This window comes from Aspergillus melleus (genome assembly GCF_016097325.1).
Source record: "Aspergillus melleus strain CBS 546.65 chromosome Unknown contig1, whole genome shotgun sequence".
Classification (NCBI taxonomy): domain Eukaryota; kingdom Fungi; phylum Ascomycota; class Eurotiomycetes; order Eurotiales; family Aspergillaceae; genus Aspergillus; species Aspergillus melleus.
This window is the reverse complement of record NW_025763370.1, coordinates 3,843,142-3,857,745: the sequence shown is the minus strand read 5'-3', so window position 1 is coordinate 3,857,745 and position 14,604 is coordinate 3,843,142. Positions and strand designations below refer to the sequence as shown.

At 49.6% G+C, this 14,604-nt stretch overlaps 6 protein-coding genes across 6 annotated transcripts; 4 read left to right on the top strand and 2 right to left on the bottom strand.

Moving 5' to 3' along the window:
• Nucleotides 1–913: 913 nt before the first annotated feature.
• LDX57_001374 (phosphatase PAP2 family protein) lies at nucleotides 914–2,015 on the top strand (the record flags this gene model as incomplete). Its single annotated transcript, XM_046083015.1, has 3 exons — nucleotides 914–947; nucleotides 1,005–1,240; nucleotides 1,308–2,015. 3 exons carry the CDS (start codon nucleotides 914–916, stop codon nucleotides 2,013–2,015), a joined length of 978 nt encoding a protein of 325 aa, XP_045938972.1.
• A 752-nt stretch (nucleotides 2,016–2,767) lies between these two features.
• LDX57_001373 (uncharacterized protein) lies at nucleotides 2,768–3,386 on the bottom strand (the record flags this gene model as incomplete). The annotated part of the gene is made up of 1 exon (XM_046083014.1): nucleotides 2,768–3,386. Exon 1 carries the CDS (start codon nucleotides 3,230–3,232, stop codon nucleotides 2,768–2,770), a length of 465 nt encoding a protein of 154 aa, XP_045938971.1. The 5' UTR covers nucleotides 3,233–3,386.
• A 461-nt stretch (nucleotides 3,387–3,847) lies between these two features.
• LDX57_001372 (uncharacterized protein) lies at nucleotides 3,848–5,950 on the bottom strand. Its single transcript, XM_046083013.1, has one exon. The coding sequence runs from the start codon at nucleotides 5,394–5,396 to the stop codon at nucleotides 3,945–3,947; it is 1,452 nt and encodes a 483-aa protein (XP_045938970.1). The 5' UTR covers nucleotides 5,397–5,950; the 3' UTR covers nucleotides 3,848–3,944.
• Nucleotides 5,951–7,177: 1,227 nt separating this feature from the next.
• On the top strand, nucleotides 7,178–8,597 carry LDX57_001371 (uncharacterized protein; the record flags this gene model as incomplete). Its single annotated transcript, XM_046083012.1, has 5 exons — nucleotides 7,178–7,361; nucleotides 7,450–7,469; nucleotides 7,524–7,631; nucleotides 7,689–8,080; nucleotides 8,141–8,597. 5 exons carry the CDS (start codon nucleotides 7,178–7,180, stop codon nucleotides 8,595–8,597), a joined length of 1,161 nt encoding a protein of 386 aa, XP_045938969.1.
• A 485-nt stretch (nucleotides 8,598–9,082) lies between these two features.
• Nucleotides 9,083–9,784, top strand: LDX57_001370 (uncharacterized protein; the record flags this gene model as incomplete). The annotated part of the gene is made up of 1 exon (XM_046083011.1): nucleotides 9,083–9,784. The coding sequence occupies one exon, from the start codon at nucleotides 9,083–9,085 to the stop codon at nucleotides 9,782–9,784; it is 702 nt and encodes a 233-aa protein (XP_045938968.1).
• Nucleotides 9,785–11,790: 2,006 nt separating this feature from the next.
• On the top strand, nucleotides 11,791–14,439 carry LDX57_001369 (uncharacterized protein; the record flags this gene model as incomplete). The annotated part of the gene is made up of 9 exons (XM_046083010.1): nucleotides 11,791–11,973; nucleotides 12,024–12,168; nucleotides 12,230–12,501; nucleotides 12,553–12,895; nucleotides 12,954–13,044; nucleotides 13,107–13,177; nucleotides 13,244–13,347; nucleotides 13,394–14,219; nucleotides 14,285–14,439. The coding sequence occupies 9 exons, from the start codon at nucleotides 11,791–11,793 to the stop codon at nucleotides 14,437–14,439; spliced, it is 2,190 nt and encodes a 729-aa protein (XP_045938967.1).
• Between the last annotated feature and the right edge of the window lie 165 nt (nucleotides 14,440–14,604).

Here is a 14,604-nt window from a genome sequence, read left to right as displayed (position 1 = left end):
ATTGCCACTTGCCAAGTTGCCAGTCGACCACCAATGAAGATCATCTGCAACATGATCACAACGACACTGCAGTCACCGACGGCCTTCATTGCAGGATTAGCGTGTGCTCTGGTGATGCTCTTGTGCCGTCACATCTGGTGGGATGATAAACTTCGATAGTTCGTCCTACTTTGAACTCTGACGAAATGGAAGTGTCCGCTGCATTATAATTATGCTCGGTGTATGTACAGTGCATAATTCAGTGTGTGCTTGTATAAGCCGTTATGAAGATCTTCCACATCATATCCATCGATTGGGGAGCTTTGTGTGGAACAGATAAATTCAGAGAAGCGAAATAAGGAGGAAGAAGATGATAGAGAGATGAGAGATGAAACTTAAGGTTCCTTGTGAAAAAAATCTGTAAGAAGGTCAGCTTTCGACTTACCTTGCAGAGTATATCTCTTACCGAAATACCTCAACCGCAACTAAACCCCGCCATAGACTTCAGTGCACTAATTATCTTCTTTATCAGACAGACTGAGCCCCAAAATGCATTTGGGGAATATGAAAAGTCCATTCAACAAGCGTTGTGCAACCTTGTATGCCATGCGATCCAAGGCTCCGGGCTGGCATGAGCTGGACGGAAGCCGCGGAAGACCAGTTCAGCATAGCAGCCACGACACGACACCCCGTTTTCTTGCAGCTTCCCCGTATTCCCTGTACCTGCTTCTAATTCTAAACTTAATGGGTGCCGTTCTTTTCATCGAGGAGTTACGTGTCCGTCGACTTGTGTCCGCCGTTCCTCCTACCTGACGCATCTGGCAGGGACGTTCGATGTCCTAGTTTGAACTCATCTTTTGTTCCTTGGCCATTCTCCATAGATTGCTTGAATTATTTCATTGGTTTGCCATTATATTGTTATTTATATATAGCCATGGGAGGTATACGGAACCTGATCGAGCCGGGGGGTAAGTCGAGAAACCAGCTATAGTCCTAGGATTTCCCCGATAACTGACTCTCTATAGCAATCGTGGCTGTTTTTACTGCAGGTACCCTCATCAACAGACGCAAGCTTATCCGATTACCAGAAACACCCTCCGTCGAGTCGCCTCTACTGGGAGACCACCACCAAGCACCTCATAAACCTCCCAACGAGGACGTCGTCTTCCACTCTTTTGAAACACGCCGGACGATTCAATCGCGATTCCTGGCCTATTTCCCGTTCTTACTAGAGATATGGTACTGGACGTTGTCATACTGGGTACGATACGACGTAGACTTCAGCCAACCTGGCAATCATACATGACTGGCTAATACCAACACCACAGATCTACCAAGGCCTGCGCGCATTCTCAGCCCGCCAGATAGCCGGCCACAAGTCCATCTTCGAAACAGCCGAAGACCACGCCCACCAGATCCTCGCCCTCGAACACATCCTGCACATCGACATCGAGCTCGCCGTCCAGCGATTCGTCCTCGACCAACTCCCCCCTCTCATGCCCGTTCTCGCCAAAGTCTACTACTCCCACATCGTCCTCGGCATCGTCTTCCTCGTCTACATCTTCACCTACATCCCGCGCGACAAATACCAAGGAATCCGCCGCGCCCTGTCCCTCGAAAATGCCCTCGCCTTCTGCATCCTAACGGCCTGGCGTTGTGCCCCGCCCCGCCTCTTACCTCCGGAAGACGGTTTCATCGATGTCCTGCATAAGAACCGCACGGGCTCGGCCTGGACGTCGAATAAGTTCCAGCTGACCATCGCCGCCATGCCGTCGTTGCATTTCGGGAATGCGTTCTTCATCGCCTTCTGTCTGGTCCGGTACAGTCCGCATTGGATGGTTAGGGTTATGGCGCCGTTGTGGCCTGTCTTGATGGGTGTGACGATTGTGGCAACGGCGAATCATTTCTTGTTGGATGTATTGGTTGGCGCGTGTGTTACTATGACGGCGTATCGGTTTAATCACGTCATGCTGGGACTGTTGCCGGTTGAGAGGGTGCTGTTCAGGGTGTTGAGGTTGGAGAAGCCGGAGGAGTAGGTTGATTGTTTGCCATTGGGGATTTGGGGATAGTGTTTAGAACTATTCTTATATGCTTTTTTGGTAGGTAATGTCGAAAGAACGGAGGGTTGTGTAAGATATTGTTAGAGTGGGCTTGATGCTCTCGTACCCATAACTCCCTCTTCCTTCTGACAATGAACTACATTCCTCGTAGACTTAATTTGTAGAATTCACCCGTGAAGTAACCTCCCTGGGGACTGCGCGGGAATTTTCCTTTTGCCCACAGGATCAGTTGTGATTCGTCGTTGATGAAGAACCATCGATATCGCACCGACGGTTTGAACGCCTTATGGTCCACAGACAGCTAGGAATCAGGATTCGGTATGCAGGTCGTAAACGTTTGTCCTGGACAACAAGGGTATATTTCTCCTTTGGCCCGTTTATATTGACAGCACTTCCGGTACTCCGCGTCACACGATATCGTCATCTTGCAAAGCTCATTGCAAAAGGAACTTCCAGCCTCAACGGCCCGCTGCTGGCGTAGACTCTTGGTAGCAGTATAGACTTTCAGTTTATCGGATCACCGACCGGCATGTGCCGTAGACCGCAAGATGGTCTCACCGCGTTTATTAATATTCAACCATCTTGTTCTTGTCCAGGGGCTGAGTCTGAAATTAATCTGGATCCTGAACGAAGGACGTCATCTCTCCGTGCAGACCCGAAGCTGCACCCGAAAATAAGCAGCAACTATACAAACAAATCCTCGAAACAGCTCCCAGAAACGGCGCGTCTCAAGCTCCCAGAACATTCCAATAAATCCTCTCCATCCTCATATCCTTCATCAACCACTCCTGCCCGCCCTCCTCCCTCGTCCACGTCTCATAGTAATGCCCTCCCCCAGTCCCATGCATCCCCCCATCCATGCCCCTAGGTCCCGCATGATAGATCACCGTCCAAACAGCCTTCACTTCGTTCGGACCAACCTGCTCCAGCTCCCCCGGCCCGACGAGATGAATCGTCTGCAGCACCTTAAACGCCTCGCTGAAGTATGCGACGAACTCGGCCCGGGAGTTGAATTTAAAGTCGACGCCGTTTTCGCAGACCAGGGACCCTTCGCTGTCGTAGAATTCGAATCGCGCGTCCGCGGCGAGGAGGGTGTCCATCTTTTCCCAGTGGTTGGTGTCGGCGAAACGGCAGTATTGGGATTTTTTGAGCCGGATTTGTTCGGCGATTTCTGGGGAGAGAGAGGGGGGCATTTTGGTGGGGGGTTTCTTTTGAAGGGTGGGCAGTGATTTGTGGTTTATTAGAGGGGGATTAGAAGGGTAGAGGGTGAATAGGTGACACGTTCGGTGGGAATGTGGTTAAATATGTGACGAGAAAGAGGGGCATGGCGTTTATATAGTGCTCCTTGGTTCGGGTAGAAAAATGGTCCTAACAGGTTCACAACGGAATACTATATCCATGCAGGTTTACCGTCACATGACAAGATGAGTATATAAAGAACCGGGAGCTAGACTCAAGAAACCGGATTCTAAACCAAGAATGATATGTTCAAGATCACGGATTATAAATAATGTGCCTTTCCTTGCCAGCAGTTTCTGGGCCACAATCACCTGCACTGGTGAAGGGTCTTCTAGACCGACAGCTGGTTAATATCTACCGCGACGGAGGAATACTATAGCAGAACCATTTATGCAGCCAAGTCTCTTAGTGGTGGAGAAAATGACGGAACGAGGGACTGCGGAATCAGCTAATCAATCCAGGACACTTTCTTCCCATGATGATAATGAGGATGGAAGAACAACTGTGCAAGCCGAGTTTACCACATACAAATGGAGGGTGCTGGATAGGAGAAAGGAGATCGAGACGATAAAACGAACAGGGGTAAAGAGAATTTAGACATTTCTCCACGAAAAGTCAATGTACGAAAGAAACGGTATTTACTATTCGCTAACCACTACTTCACATCTAATTCTTCACCGAAGAATCCCATCCTGCATCCACAGCGTCCACCCCACGATACTCGAAGAACTTGTTCCACTTAGGATCATCAATGAGCGTTTGCGCCAGGCTCTTCTCATACGCAAGAGAGAACTCGGGTCCTTCATCTGACTCAGGCCCTCCCTTGCGCGGTGGGTAGATGATCATCACACCCTGAGAAACACTGTCCATCAAATGACGATATGTGATTGGCGTTGCAAAGCCAAAGTCCGCGGCAGTGATGTTCGCATCGCGGTGGTCTGTCTGCAGGATGGAGAGAGGTGGGTACGAGTTGATCCGGATGTTCATGGTGGTCTTGTCACGAACAAGCGCCACCGCACTCAGAGCCTCGTCGAGGTTCTCTTGCGTCACGCTGTTGGTGAGCTTGCGGATGAACGAGGCAAGTTGCGGCAAAGACCACTCGGAGATGACCTCGGCGAGGGTGGGCTGGGGAACTGGTGCGGACGGAGAAAAGGCGGCGAACATGATGTTGCCTTGGAGGCGTGGGTGGACCTTGGGGCTGTGGAAGCGTCGACGCATGTCGACTGCCTCAGACCAGAAAATGGGCTGAGAGAGGTCTGCATTGAAGACTGGGGCTCGGAGACGGGAGAATGTGCGCCAGATGTAGGCCGAAAAGGCATCGTAGGTCGAGATCCAGGAACCATCTGTCGGAGAAGCCTGTTTCTTCAACTCGGCTGCTTTGCTCTTGGGCAAGTGGAACAGTAGTGACACAGACTCTGTATGAGCTGGGTGCATCTCGGGCTGAGGAGGTCCATTGATCTTCTTCTCCTCGGGGGGTTCGGGCTTCAAGAGACGCGATCGATCAAGGAGGGTCGGATCCCATGGCGGAGGAGTCGTATTGTTGACAATGGCCTTGCAATGCTCGGCTAGTTGATGGGTGTATGCAGCCCAGCCCATGACATCGTTCGCATAGTGATGATGGTGCATGTTGAAGACCAATCCTCCACGTACAAAATTGGCCTTGAAAGCAGACACCACCGGACTAGAGTCGGGATGGGCTTCTGCCTTCTCCCCATATGTCATGGGAGACACACTCCAGTCCTTGAGGTCTCCCAAAGGGACGGCGGTGAAATTGGTCTTCTGGATCTCATCGAAAGACGGGTATTTGTCGTCTTCCTCCAAGTGCTGCACGAAGAAACGAACGGTACTGTCCTTCTTTTTCACAAAGCAATGTCCACCGGTGGGATCTCTCTCGATCGTTCCACATAGGTGTCGCACTTGGCTGAGCATGCGCTCCAAGCCCTCTTTCAAGACCTCAACGGTCCTGCTCTTTTCGGCATCGTCTAGTCGGAAGAATAGGGCATAGTTGTTGTACGTGCAAGCGGTCAGGTAATCGAGGGTTGAGGATTTGAATCTCTCTTCCTCGGGATCGTTCTCCCAGCCGGTCGGATGGAGATGGTAAATTTCTTGCTGCGGCATGATTAGAATCGGTTGTGGCAAGAAACGAGATGCTCAAGCAAGATGATTAGGGTAGAACCACGAGGCTCGAGAGCTTTATGCGGGGTTCAACGGCAACAGGGACAGGGGCATGATAGCGAGGAACTTTTGACAGGTGCCAAGAGCCATCTGCTAGTCACTGCTGACCAGCCTTATCAGCAAGAGCGATGGCATACGCATGTGAACTAAAGGGGTGTGTTAGAAAACTACCCCAGTCGGTCAGGGAAGATTGGCCATCTTTTCCCGTCATTACTCCGTAGTACATCGGAGTGGTAAGAGTGATGCTGCAGGGATTGTCGGACATACGTGGCGAGATCATCAACTCTGACTTTCCGGAGACCAGAGTACTCGAGACTCGAGAGGGCCAAATCAGGAAAGAGATAGCAGTCGCACGGTACGTTGGTCATTGACTGCACGGAGCCTTGAAATGGACTCCGTAGTGTGGGCCCACAAGAGGCACCCACAGACGGTGCCAATCTGCCATCTGCAAGGCCAGTGGGAGTCGGTGTTTGAAGTTGGAAGTGAGGCCTCTTGGCCCCAGGCATCAACCGACAATCCTGCAAATCCTTCGCAGCTCCACTTGGATGAAGATTCCGCGGAGGTTTCTATCGAGAACTGGTGAACACCAGCAATGATAGTGCATTTGGCTCCAGTACGGAGTACACTGTACAGTTTCCAAGGTCCTTTACACGATTTACGAGCAGCAGTTGACAGTCTGAGTCAGCACTCTAAGGACAACAAGACCTGGTGTCGAGGGCGAAAAAGGAGGGATTAGAGACTAACGGGCCAGAAAACCGACTAAGCTGCACCTAAATCCTTCTGGACATGGGTGATTTACCTTGGAACAAAAGGCAAGGCGTTCTGGAGAATGCCAGGCCACGCAGACGAGAGACCTGGCCAGCGGTCGAAAGGCGACTCCTTTTAAATTAGTCTGCAGATAGTATGAGGAATCCTTGTAAGTGGCGTCGAATAATAGCATTGTTAAGCTGGAAAGTTACTACAAGGTCAAGGAATTGGAACCCCCGAGGAGCCGTTGGTAATACCAAGCTCTTTTAATAAGGGAGAGCTAAGAGCTAGGGGTACAGTTATTAATCTATTTTCACAGGTTGATCGTTATACTCGACACGCTATTAATAGTCGACAACAATTACGAGATACCGATTGGCCATTAAGGAACGCTCAGATCGAAGTGAGATGGTCGGCCTTGCCCCAACGATCGAGTGAACGATCAAATTGATCTCAATAGTACCCCGTAGGGTGTGTTGGGTCTTGGGTGGTGTTCTGGCCAGATCGAACAGCGACCCAGAGACAGACCATCACACCAGTGGACTCCAGGGGCGGAAGTAGGCAGGAAGCGCGTAGATCACTGCCATCCCTCGGCTTTTAATCCAGTGGGTCTCGTGCCTGGCCTGCATGCTGTCAGTGGCGTTGACTTTCATTTCCGGCAGAGAGCCCGCGGCACGTTCACGCCCAAAGGACTCGAATCCCTGTCATGGCTGGGAAACTACTAGTTTGACAGCGTACTCTGTCTGCTCCTGGCGAGCGCCCGAGCTTGTGGTCGACGCTCCGTAGAACCTTTCATGGCCAATGGTCAAGACTTGGTTCTCCTGACGATCGTGTTTGGCATGCTAAACATGGGCTGGAGGAACAATACCAATGTGATCTCGGAGTCTTGTGATGTAGATAAAACCATACTCATACGCACGTAGCGTCTCACGCCTATTCTGAGAACTCCTGCTCGTTCCCCCGAACTCTGCATCGATATGGATCTTGACGGACCGGCTCTGGCACCTCCCAAGGGTATCAAGCCCAATTTCGACAACCCCCCGAATCAGAATGGAATGGCACAGGCTATATTGGCGGTTTGTGCGGCCGTAGCCACTGTGTGCCTTTTTCTACGTGCCTATGCAAGAGTGTACTTGTTGAGAAAGGTTCAAGTTGAGGAAAGTACGTGCATGAAATAAGTTCTAACCTTGCTTCGGACGATTGCAAGACCCCTAGAATTCCACTTCTACTAACACTGGAGTTCGTTTAGTCCTAGCAATTTGCGCCTTTGTTCGTACCCCCCGTTGACAGAAATGATACAGCAATTGACAATTTCTCGTCTAGGGATGTTTTTGGGGCGCAATATGGGCTACGTTTGCCATGGTCAAAACCCCTGGATATTTTGTCCACCAGTGGAATATCCGCCTTCGAGACACTGACGACGTCAACTACGTGAGTCCCGCGGTACCGTATGACCCTGACCCTTTTGACTAATAGAGATCACACCAGTATGTTCTAGTTTTCGGTGTCTGCTATTCAATCGTATTGCCTACGCTCAAAATCGCTATTCTGGTCGAGTGGTGTCGCATGTTTGCTCCTCGAGGCCGTCAATCTGAGGGTTATTTCTGGTGGGGTTGTGCTATTGTCATCTTTGTTCAAATTACCTCGGGCATTGCTATCGTGATTGCCTTGAACACGCAATGCATTCCTCATAAGGCGATCTACAACCTCGCCATCCAGGGAAAATGCTTCGATCTGTATAAGCTGGAAGTCAGTTCGGCGACTATTCAGCTGGCGTCGGACATTGCCATCATGTTGCTGCCGCAGCGGGTGATATGGACTTTGAAAATGACATGGCGCAAGCGGATGGGTGTTTCTGTGATTTTTGGTTTGGGTTTGTTGTAAGTGTCTCCCTATCATTAACCCTTTAACTCTGTCTGAGGCTAATGTCTCCTCTACAGAGCTTGCGTCTCCGCCGCCTTCCGACTAGCCGTGACAATCCAACACAGCGAAGCCCTGGACTCAATCTACCATCTCGCTCCCCTCGTCTTCTGGGCCACGGCTGAAATGTCGTGCGGCTTCTTCATTGTTTGCCTGCCTTGTATCCCTAAGATCCTGAAAGAGACTGGAGTCAGCCGGAACATCAAGCGAGCATTCGGGATGAAGACCTCGGGTACCAATTCTAAGGGAATAGAGCACTACGGGGTTTCCGGTCGGTCGACCGACCACGCCAAGGGAGCTTCGGTTTCGAACACTTATCACAAAATAGATGAAGATGGGGTGCCGCTGGGGGCATTGAAGGGATCAGAGTCTACGGAGCATTTGAATGCGGGTATTACTCGCACGACTAGGATCACTGTCACGCAGGATCCTCGCACCGTTAGTGATGATGGGAGTCGTGGGATTCTCTATCCATAGATAGAGTGTTCATTAGCATGGGTTTAGAGAATCATGGGAGGATTTCAAAACGCGCTTTTCATTTGTACAGTAGAGTCAGAGCATATCCCACATGTCTACCTGTATCTCTTCTTGGGGTTTGCTGTAAGCAGATAAAACAAAAAGTGGGGAGCAATTAGACCAATGCATGAGCTGACGGTATTAATTGATTAATTAATGCCGGCCTCTCTAGAGTCCGACACATATTTCACAAGAAGTATCGAGAAAGCCTGATTTCTAGCAATCCTTCAGCCAATATGCGGTTTTTATGTTTGCATGGCAGGGGAACGTGTGCCAAGGTATGTTTGCAGCTTTACTACATCCAAGATCCGGAATAAACACGTATCTAGAAACTGTACTGAAGATGTTAGTAGATTCTTGAAATGCAAACAGGTAAATACCTCGCAAATAAGGCTTACAATATGTAAAGTCCTAACTGCAACTAGCCCGACTCCGAGAGGAGCTCGATGACCACGAATTTGTCTTTATCGACGGCACTGTGCCCACGGAGCCCAGTGAAGGTATGCCCACCTCTCCCTATTCCTTCAAAATCATACCGCGACACTAAATTCAACGCAAAACGAAAAGGAAGCTCGCTTGTAGCAGAACAAACCTACGGCTTTCTTCCCACCCCACTCACCCCCTCCTCAGCCAGATCCGTTCTCACCGACGCAATCGAGTACATCCAAGCCGCCGGTCCCTTCGACGCATTGCTCGGCTTTTCTGAAGGCGGAATCCTAGCAGCGACCCTCCTCGCCGAGGACGCGCACCACCCCTTCGCTCATTTCAAATGCGGTGTGTTCTTGAGCTCCGCGACACCGTTAGATCCCGATGTGCTCCACACCGACGGTGAAATTAGCAGGGATGGGGAGGGGCTGCAGTTACGAGCCCTCGATCCAGCCGTCGACGGAGTGGTGATCCGGGTCCCGACGGCACATGTGCTCGAGGAGGATCTGAATCGGCTCAGGGGATTGTCGCCGATGGCTCCGCTATGGGATCGAGAGGGGACGAAGGATCCGCAGGAAGGGCTGGTGGAGATCTGTGACGCGAAGGTCGTGGAGACGGTGAGGCATGCATTGGGGCATACTGTGCCTGGGGCAAAAGGCGAGGTTGAGTTGGGGCAGGTGGTTAGGGCTATTGAGAGGACGGTCGAGAGGGCTTTGGAGTAATCTCTATATACAAAGTATTGTTTACGTGCCAAAATAGATATCGAGTCAATTAAACGATTTTCAGGAATACGGGGAAGTCCAGCTAAAACGCGTTGGGAAAATGGACCTTTGGTTTTCCAGGTCTACTAGCCGGTAGAAGCCTCCATGAGACGCCGTCGGCTCAAACTGACACTAGTCTGCTTGATCATTTGGCTGACTGACGGATCTCTAATCCGCGGTCTTTAATACTCACTTTATATTTAGTTAACTAGTTACAAAGACCAAGTTAGTCATTGTCTGGCCCGTCTAGATGTCCATAGCCAAGGCATCTATACTCTGTGCTCCATAGCAGACGCCAATAACACCATGTGGGACGTTGTCTCCACAAGCTAGGGAATCCCGGCCCCCAATTCGATGCAATTTCCGTAGCACAACATGACATGTCCATCTCCTTCCTGAACAGTATTGGACAAAAGTTTGTATGACGGGATGGAGAGAGAGCCCCGGCGCTATTTGTTCTTTAGACCCTACAGAGTACACCGTACCGTGTAATAAATAATAATATCATAGTATAGGAAGCATCCACATCTTACACCTTACACCGTACAGAGTAAGCGAAGCCCGGTACTGGACAGCGGGACAAGCCGCGTAGTGGGTCGATTCGGTAGAGTGAGGTGGACCTGGGGCCAATAAATTGTTACTGGGTAATACCATGTATACCCAGGTCTCTGGTAATAGCCTAAATTGCAGATGGATTGGAAGGAATGCCGTGGTTTACTGTGTAGAACAGGCCAGGGAATGATCTGAAGGCGAACTGGATAAATTAATTGGAGGGGGCATTCGGTAGTTGCGATGCGTGAGTCGGGGAAAAACGGCAGACACAGATACTTGATCTATTGAAATTCGAATCATGACTCGATAATCAGCCCACATTAGGTCCTGCGGAAACGTACCTAGGTCTGGGCGTACGGACTACGGAGTAGTTGGTTTGGGTCCCCGAGGTGGTCAATGAAATGGCGTTGGAACCAGGATCGGGGGATCCTCGGGAGATTAAATTATTAGTTTCTCGGTCAGTGTCACTGCATGAACTCAGCGGCCGTGTTGAAACCTGTTTTGTAGTATTTGAGTTGACGTTTGAGTCTATTGCCGGAAAGAAGTAAGTTAACTCAAACTCCCAGCATGAATTTAAAGATATCATAATAAAATCATGTCTGAACTTTGACACTAAATTGTAGTCAAGGGGGTCCGCACACTGGAATAAATCGCTATCATGGGATAAATGATTTGACGCTGGAATTATTACAAATTTTCTCTATATAGTGCAGGCGTCTTTCTGTGTTTTGGCGAAAAAAGGCCCCATCTCGAATGCGTAATATGTTAGACAGCAGAAGCCTCGTCCGACCTTCGGAAAAGATGGTCACTGAGGGGCCAAGACGAACTGGAGAGCATTTGGAATATTCACCCAGGAAAGGTAATAGCTACTACGATGACAGGTCTTAGAGTTGAACATGAACAGCCACGCCTGGGCCGTCAGCTTGAACGCAATGAGTAACATCACATCCCTTGAGATGTTTCATGATGAAATCCAGAGGCTATCGTAATGCACTAGGAGCTTTTTGAATGGCCTAGAAAATTCGGAGCATGGACCCCACTCGGCAACAACACGTTGATACAGGATGAAGGATTACAATGGAAAGTTTGTTGATATGAAGATTGGACATTTTTCATATAATTTCGTGTCGGTTGTTAACGAAAACCGGCAAATCTTACCGGTTCTTCGCTGGGGCCTAGAGTTCGTCGTGGATACCAGAGCCATACCATTGTCTCAAGATCTGGATAAGCCACCATGATCAAGATTACAGAGGAAGCCGGGCTTGCTCAAGCTTGTCTTCTTCCAGTAAGCCCGGCTCGTACAAAAGTCAATCTAGACCCAGAAGAATGGAGAGTCTCATTGACTAAAGCTAGACGACAATCTTTGTCATTTACGATCAGGTATGAGGAAGCCTACAGACGCAGGGTCTTCCGCCATGGGTGCAGGGATAGCAGGTCCTGATGATATTGCCATCGTGGGGTATTCCTTCAAGCTTCCGCAGGATGTGGACGACGACTCCAGTTTCTGGGAGCTTCTTCAAAAGCGAAGAAACTTGATGACCGAATGGCCACAGTCACGAATCAATGCTCAGAGCTTTACGGACAGCAGCAACACTAAGGTAGGAATCGAGGAAGATGTCAAGGCTCCCTTGAACTGACAAGACTTTAGTTCCGTGCTACAGGCGGTCATTTCATCAATGAAGATGTGCGCGCTTTCGACGCTCCATTTTTCTCGGTCACGGCGAAAGAAGCTGCCGCAATGGATCCGCTTCAGCGATGGACCTTGGAGGTCTCATATCGAGCTTTCGAGAAATGTAGGAAGCACATCTTACGAACGAAGAGGCGAGAAAACCTATGCTAATTACTATTACACAGCTGGAATCCCAGTGGAGAGCCTAAAGGGTTCGCGGACGGCAGTCTTTTCTGCCACTATGATCGAAGACTATTCAAACATGGTTGCTATGGATCCTGACAATGCCGAGCGCACGGCTGTAACTGGAAGTGCGGTTCCTTGTATCATTCCGAATCGCATCAGCTGGTATTTTGATTTGCGGGGCCCAAGTATCCATGTGAACACGGCCTGTTCGAGCAGTTTAGCAGCTGTAGACATGGCCTGCAAGACGTTGACAAGCGGTGATGCTTCCTGTGTGAGTGATGAGGTCCTTTAGGTCTTCAAATACCACGTGCTGACTTGACAGGCCATCGTCACGGGATCCAATCTTCTTCTCGACCCTGCCGTCTTTCAGATGTTGTCCACCCAAAACTTCTTGTCTTCCGACAGCAAGTGCTACAGCTTCGACCATCGTGCTAATGGGTACGCCAGAGGGGAAGGTATCCTTGCTATCGTACTGAAGCCAGTCTCTGCGGCGGTACGAGACGGAGACATGATTCGTGCAGTCATCCGTTCGACGGGCTCGAACCAAGATGGACGCACTCCAGTTCTTACCCAGCCAAGTCCTCAGGCGCAGGAGGATCTGATTCGGCATGTCTATAAGCAGGCTGGTCTTTCGTTTGAGCAGACAAGATATGTCGAAGCTCATGGTAAGTCGGCACGCTATTGTTCGCTCCAGTAAAACATGTCCTAATGAGACATGTTCAGGAACTGGGACACCAGTCGGAGACCCGATTGAGATGAGAGCAATTGGTCGAGTGTTCCGCAAAAGTCGGTCCCCAGAATATCCTCTCTACGTGTAAGTGAGAAAGGGTTGATAACAAGACTAGTTTTTATTGAAAAAGACTAATGGTAAAATAGGGGCTCGGTCAAGGCAAATATAGGACATTTGGAGGCAGCAAGCGCTTTGGCCAGCATCGTCAAGGCAATCTGTAAGTCTTGTCTGCAAAGAAACTTCTACCTCATTTTTGAAAGCTGACTAGTATTGACTATGACAGTAATGCTTGAAAAGGGTGTCATTCTGCCAAATGCCCTTTTCGAAAAGATCAATCCTGCCATCGATGTTGACTTTTATAATATCAAGGCTCGTTCTCCAGGCTACGTACACCTCACGATTACGTCCATATTTCAGCTAACATCCGGCGTAGGTCCCCACCGAGAGCATACTATGGCCAAGTCCTGGGATTCGTCGGGTGTCAGTAAATTCGTTTGGGTTTGGAGGTTCAAACTCACACGTCATTCTTGATGACGCATTCTATTACTTACAGGATCGGGGCTTGATAGCGAATCATTGTACTAATTCCGATAAAGAGGCTATATTCCCCGCCTTGCTTCCTGTCAACCGCATCACACGTCTCAATGGAGAAGCACACACCAACGGGCATGGTGTGACGAATGGGAAAGCGCAACATAATGGGCTATTCGCTAATAGTGATCATCATGCGAACATAAATGGTACTACCCACACAATCGACAAGATAACAAGCAACGGGTTCAGAAGAGCTCTTGCCAATGGAAGCTCTCGATGCAATGGCGAGCTAAATGGTGTCAACGGCAATCATGGAGTGCCAAGTCAAATTGTTAAAACGAAGGTGCTGGTGTTTTCCGCTGCTGACGAGAAAAGCGTTACGCGGATGATGGAAGACTACACCCGATTCTACAAAGATACGATTGTCGGCGATGCCCTCAGACTCGAGAAATTATCCTTCACTCTTGCCGCCCGGCGAAGTCATATGCTATGGAGAGCTTTTGCCATAGCCATGGATCCGTCAGGTAGTGAAGAGCAGCATGGCCTTTCACTGGCTAAGCCATTGCGAAGCTCGACTGAGACAGGTCTGGCTTTCGTGTTCACGGGTCAAGGAGCACAATACGTGGATATGGGCTGGAGCCTTATCCAGTTTCCTGTATTTGCGGACACCCTGAGGCAAATTGACAATCTTTATGGTGAGCTTGGATGCTCATGGTCATTACTTGGTGCGTGTAATTGCTGCAAAAATCTGAAAAGTCAAGGTGGGTTCATTGACCATGACCAATTACAGATGCGCTGCGAGACAGAGAAACGATCGACAATCCAGAATATAGCCAACCGCTATCCACGGCTATCCAAATTGCCCTGGTAGAATTGTTACGGAGCTTTGGCATCATGCCTAAGGCCGTGATCGGTCATTCTTCCGGCGAGATTGCTGCCGCGTGAGTTTGGCTGCTTCATCTTCTAAGTGGTTTGTAAATGCGACTAATTATGTTCCGGTATCCGTAGGTATACTATCGGGGCCTTGTCACTGTTGTCAGCTTGCAAAGTCGCTTATTTCCGAGGGATGCTAACAGGGGAATTGAGGAACACCAACTTGTCTTCCCCAGG

What these genes read in the sequence shown, in the direction of transcription:
- LDX57_001372 (XM_046083013.1), bottom strand. Translation starts at nt 5,396, where the DNA reads ATGCCGCAGCAAGAAATTTACCATCTCCATCCGACCGGCTGGGAGAAC.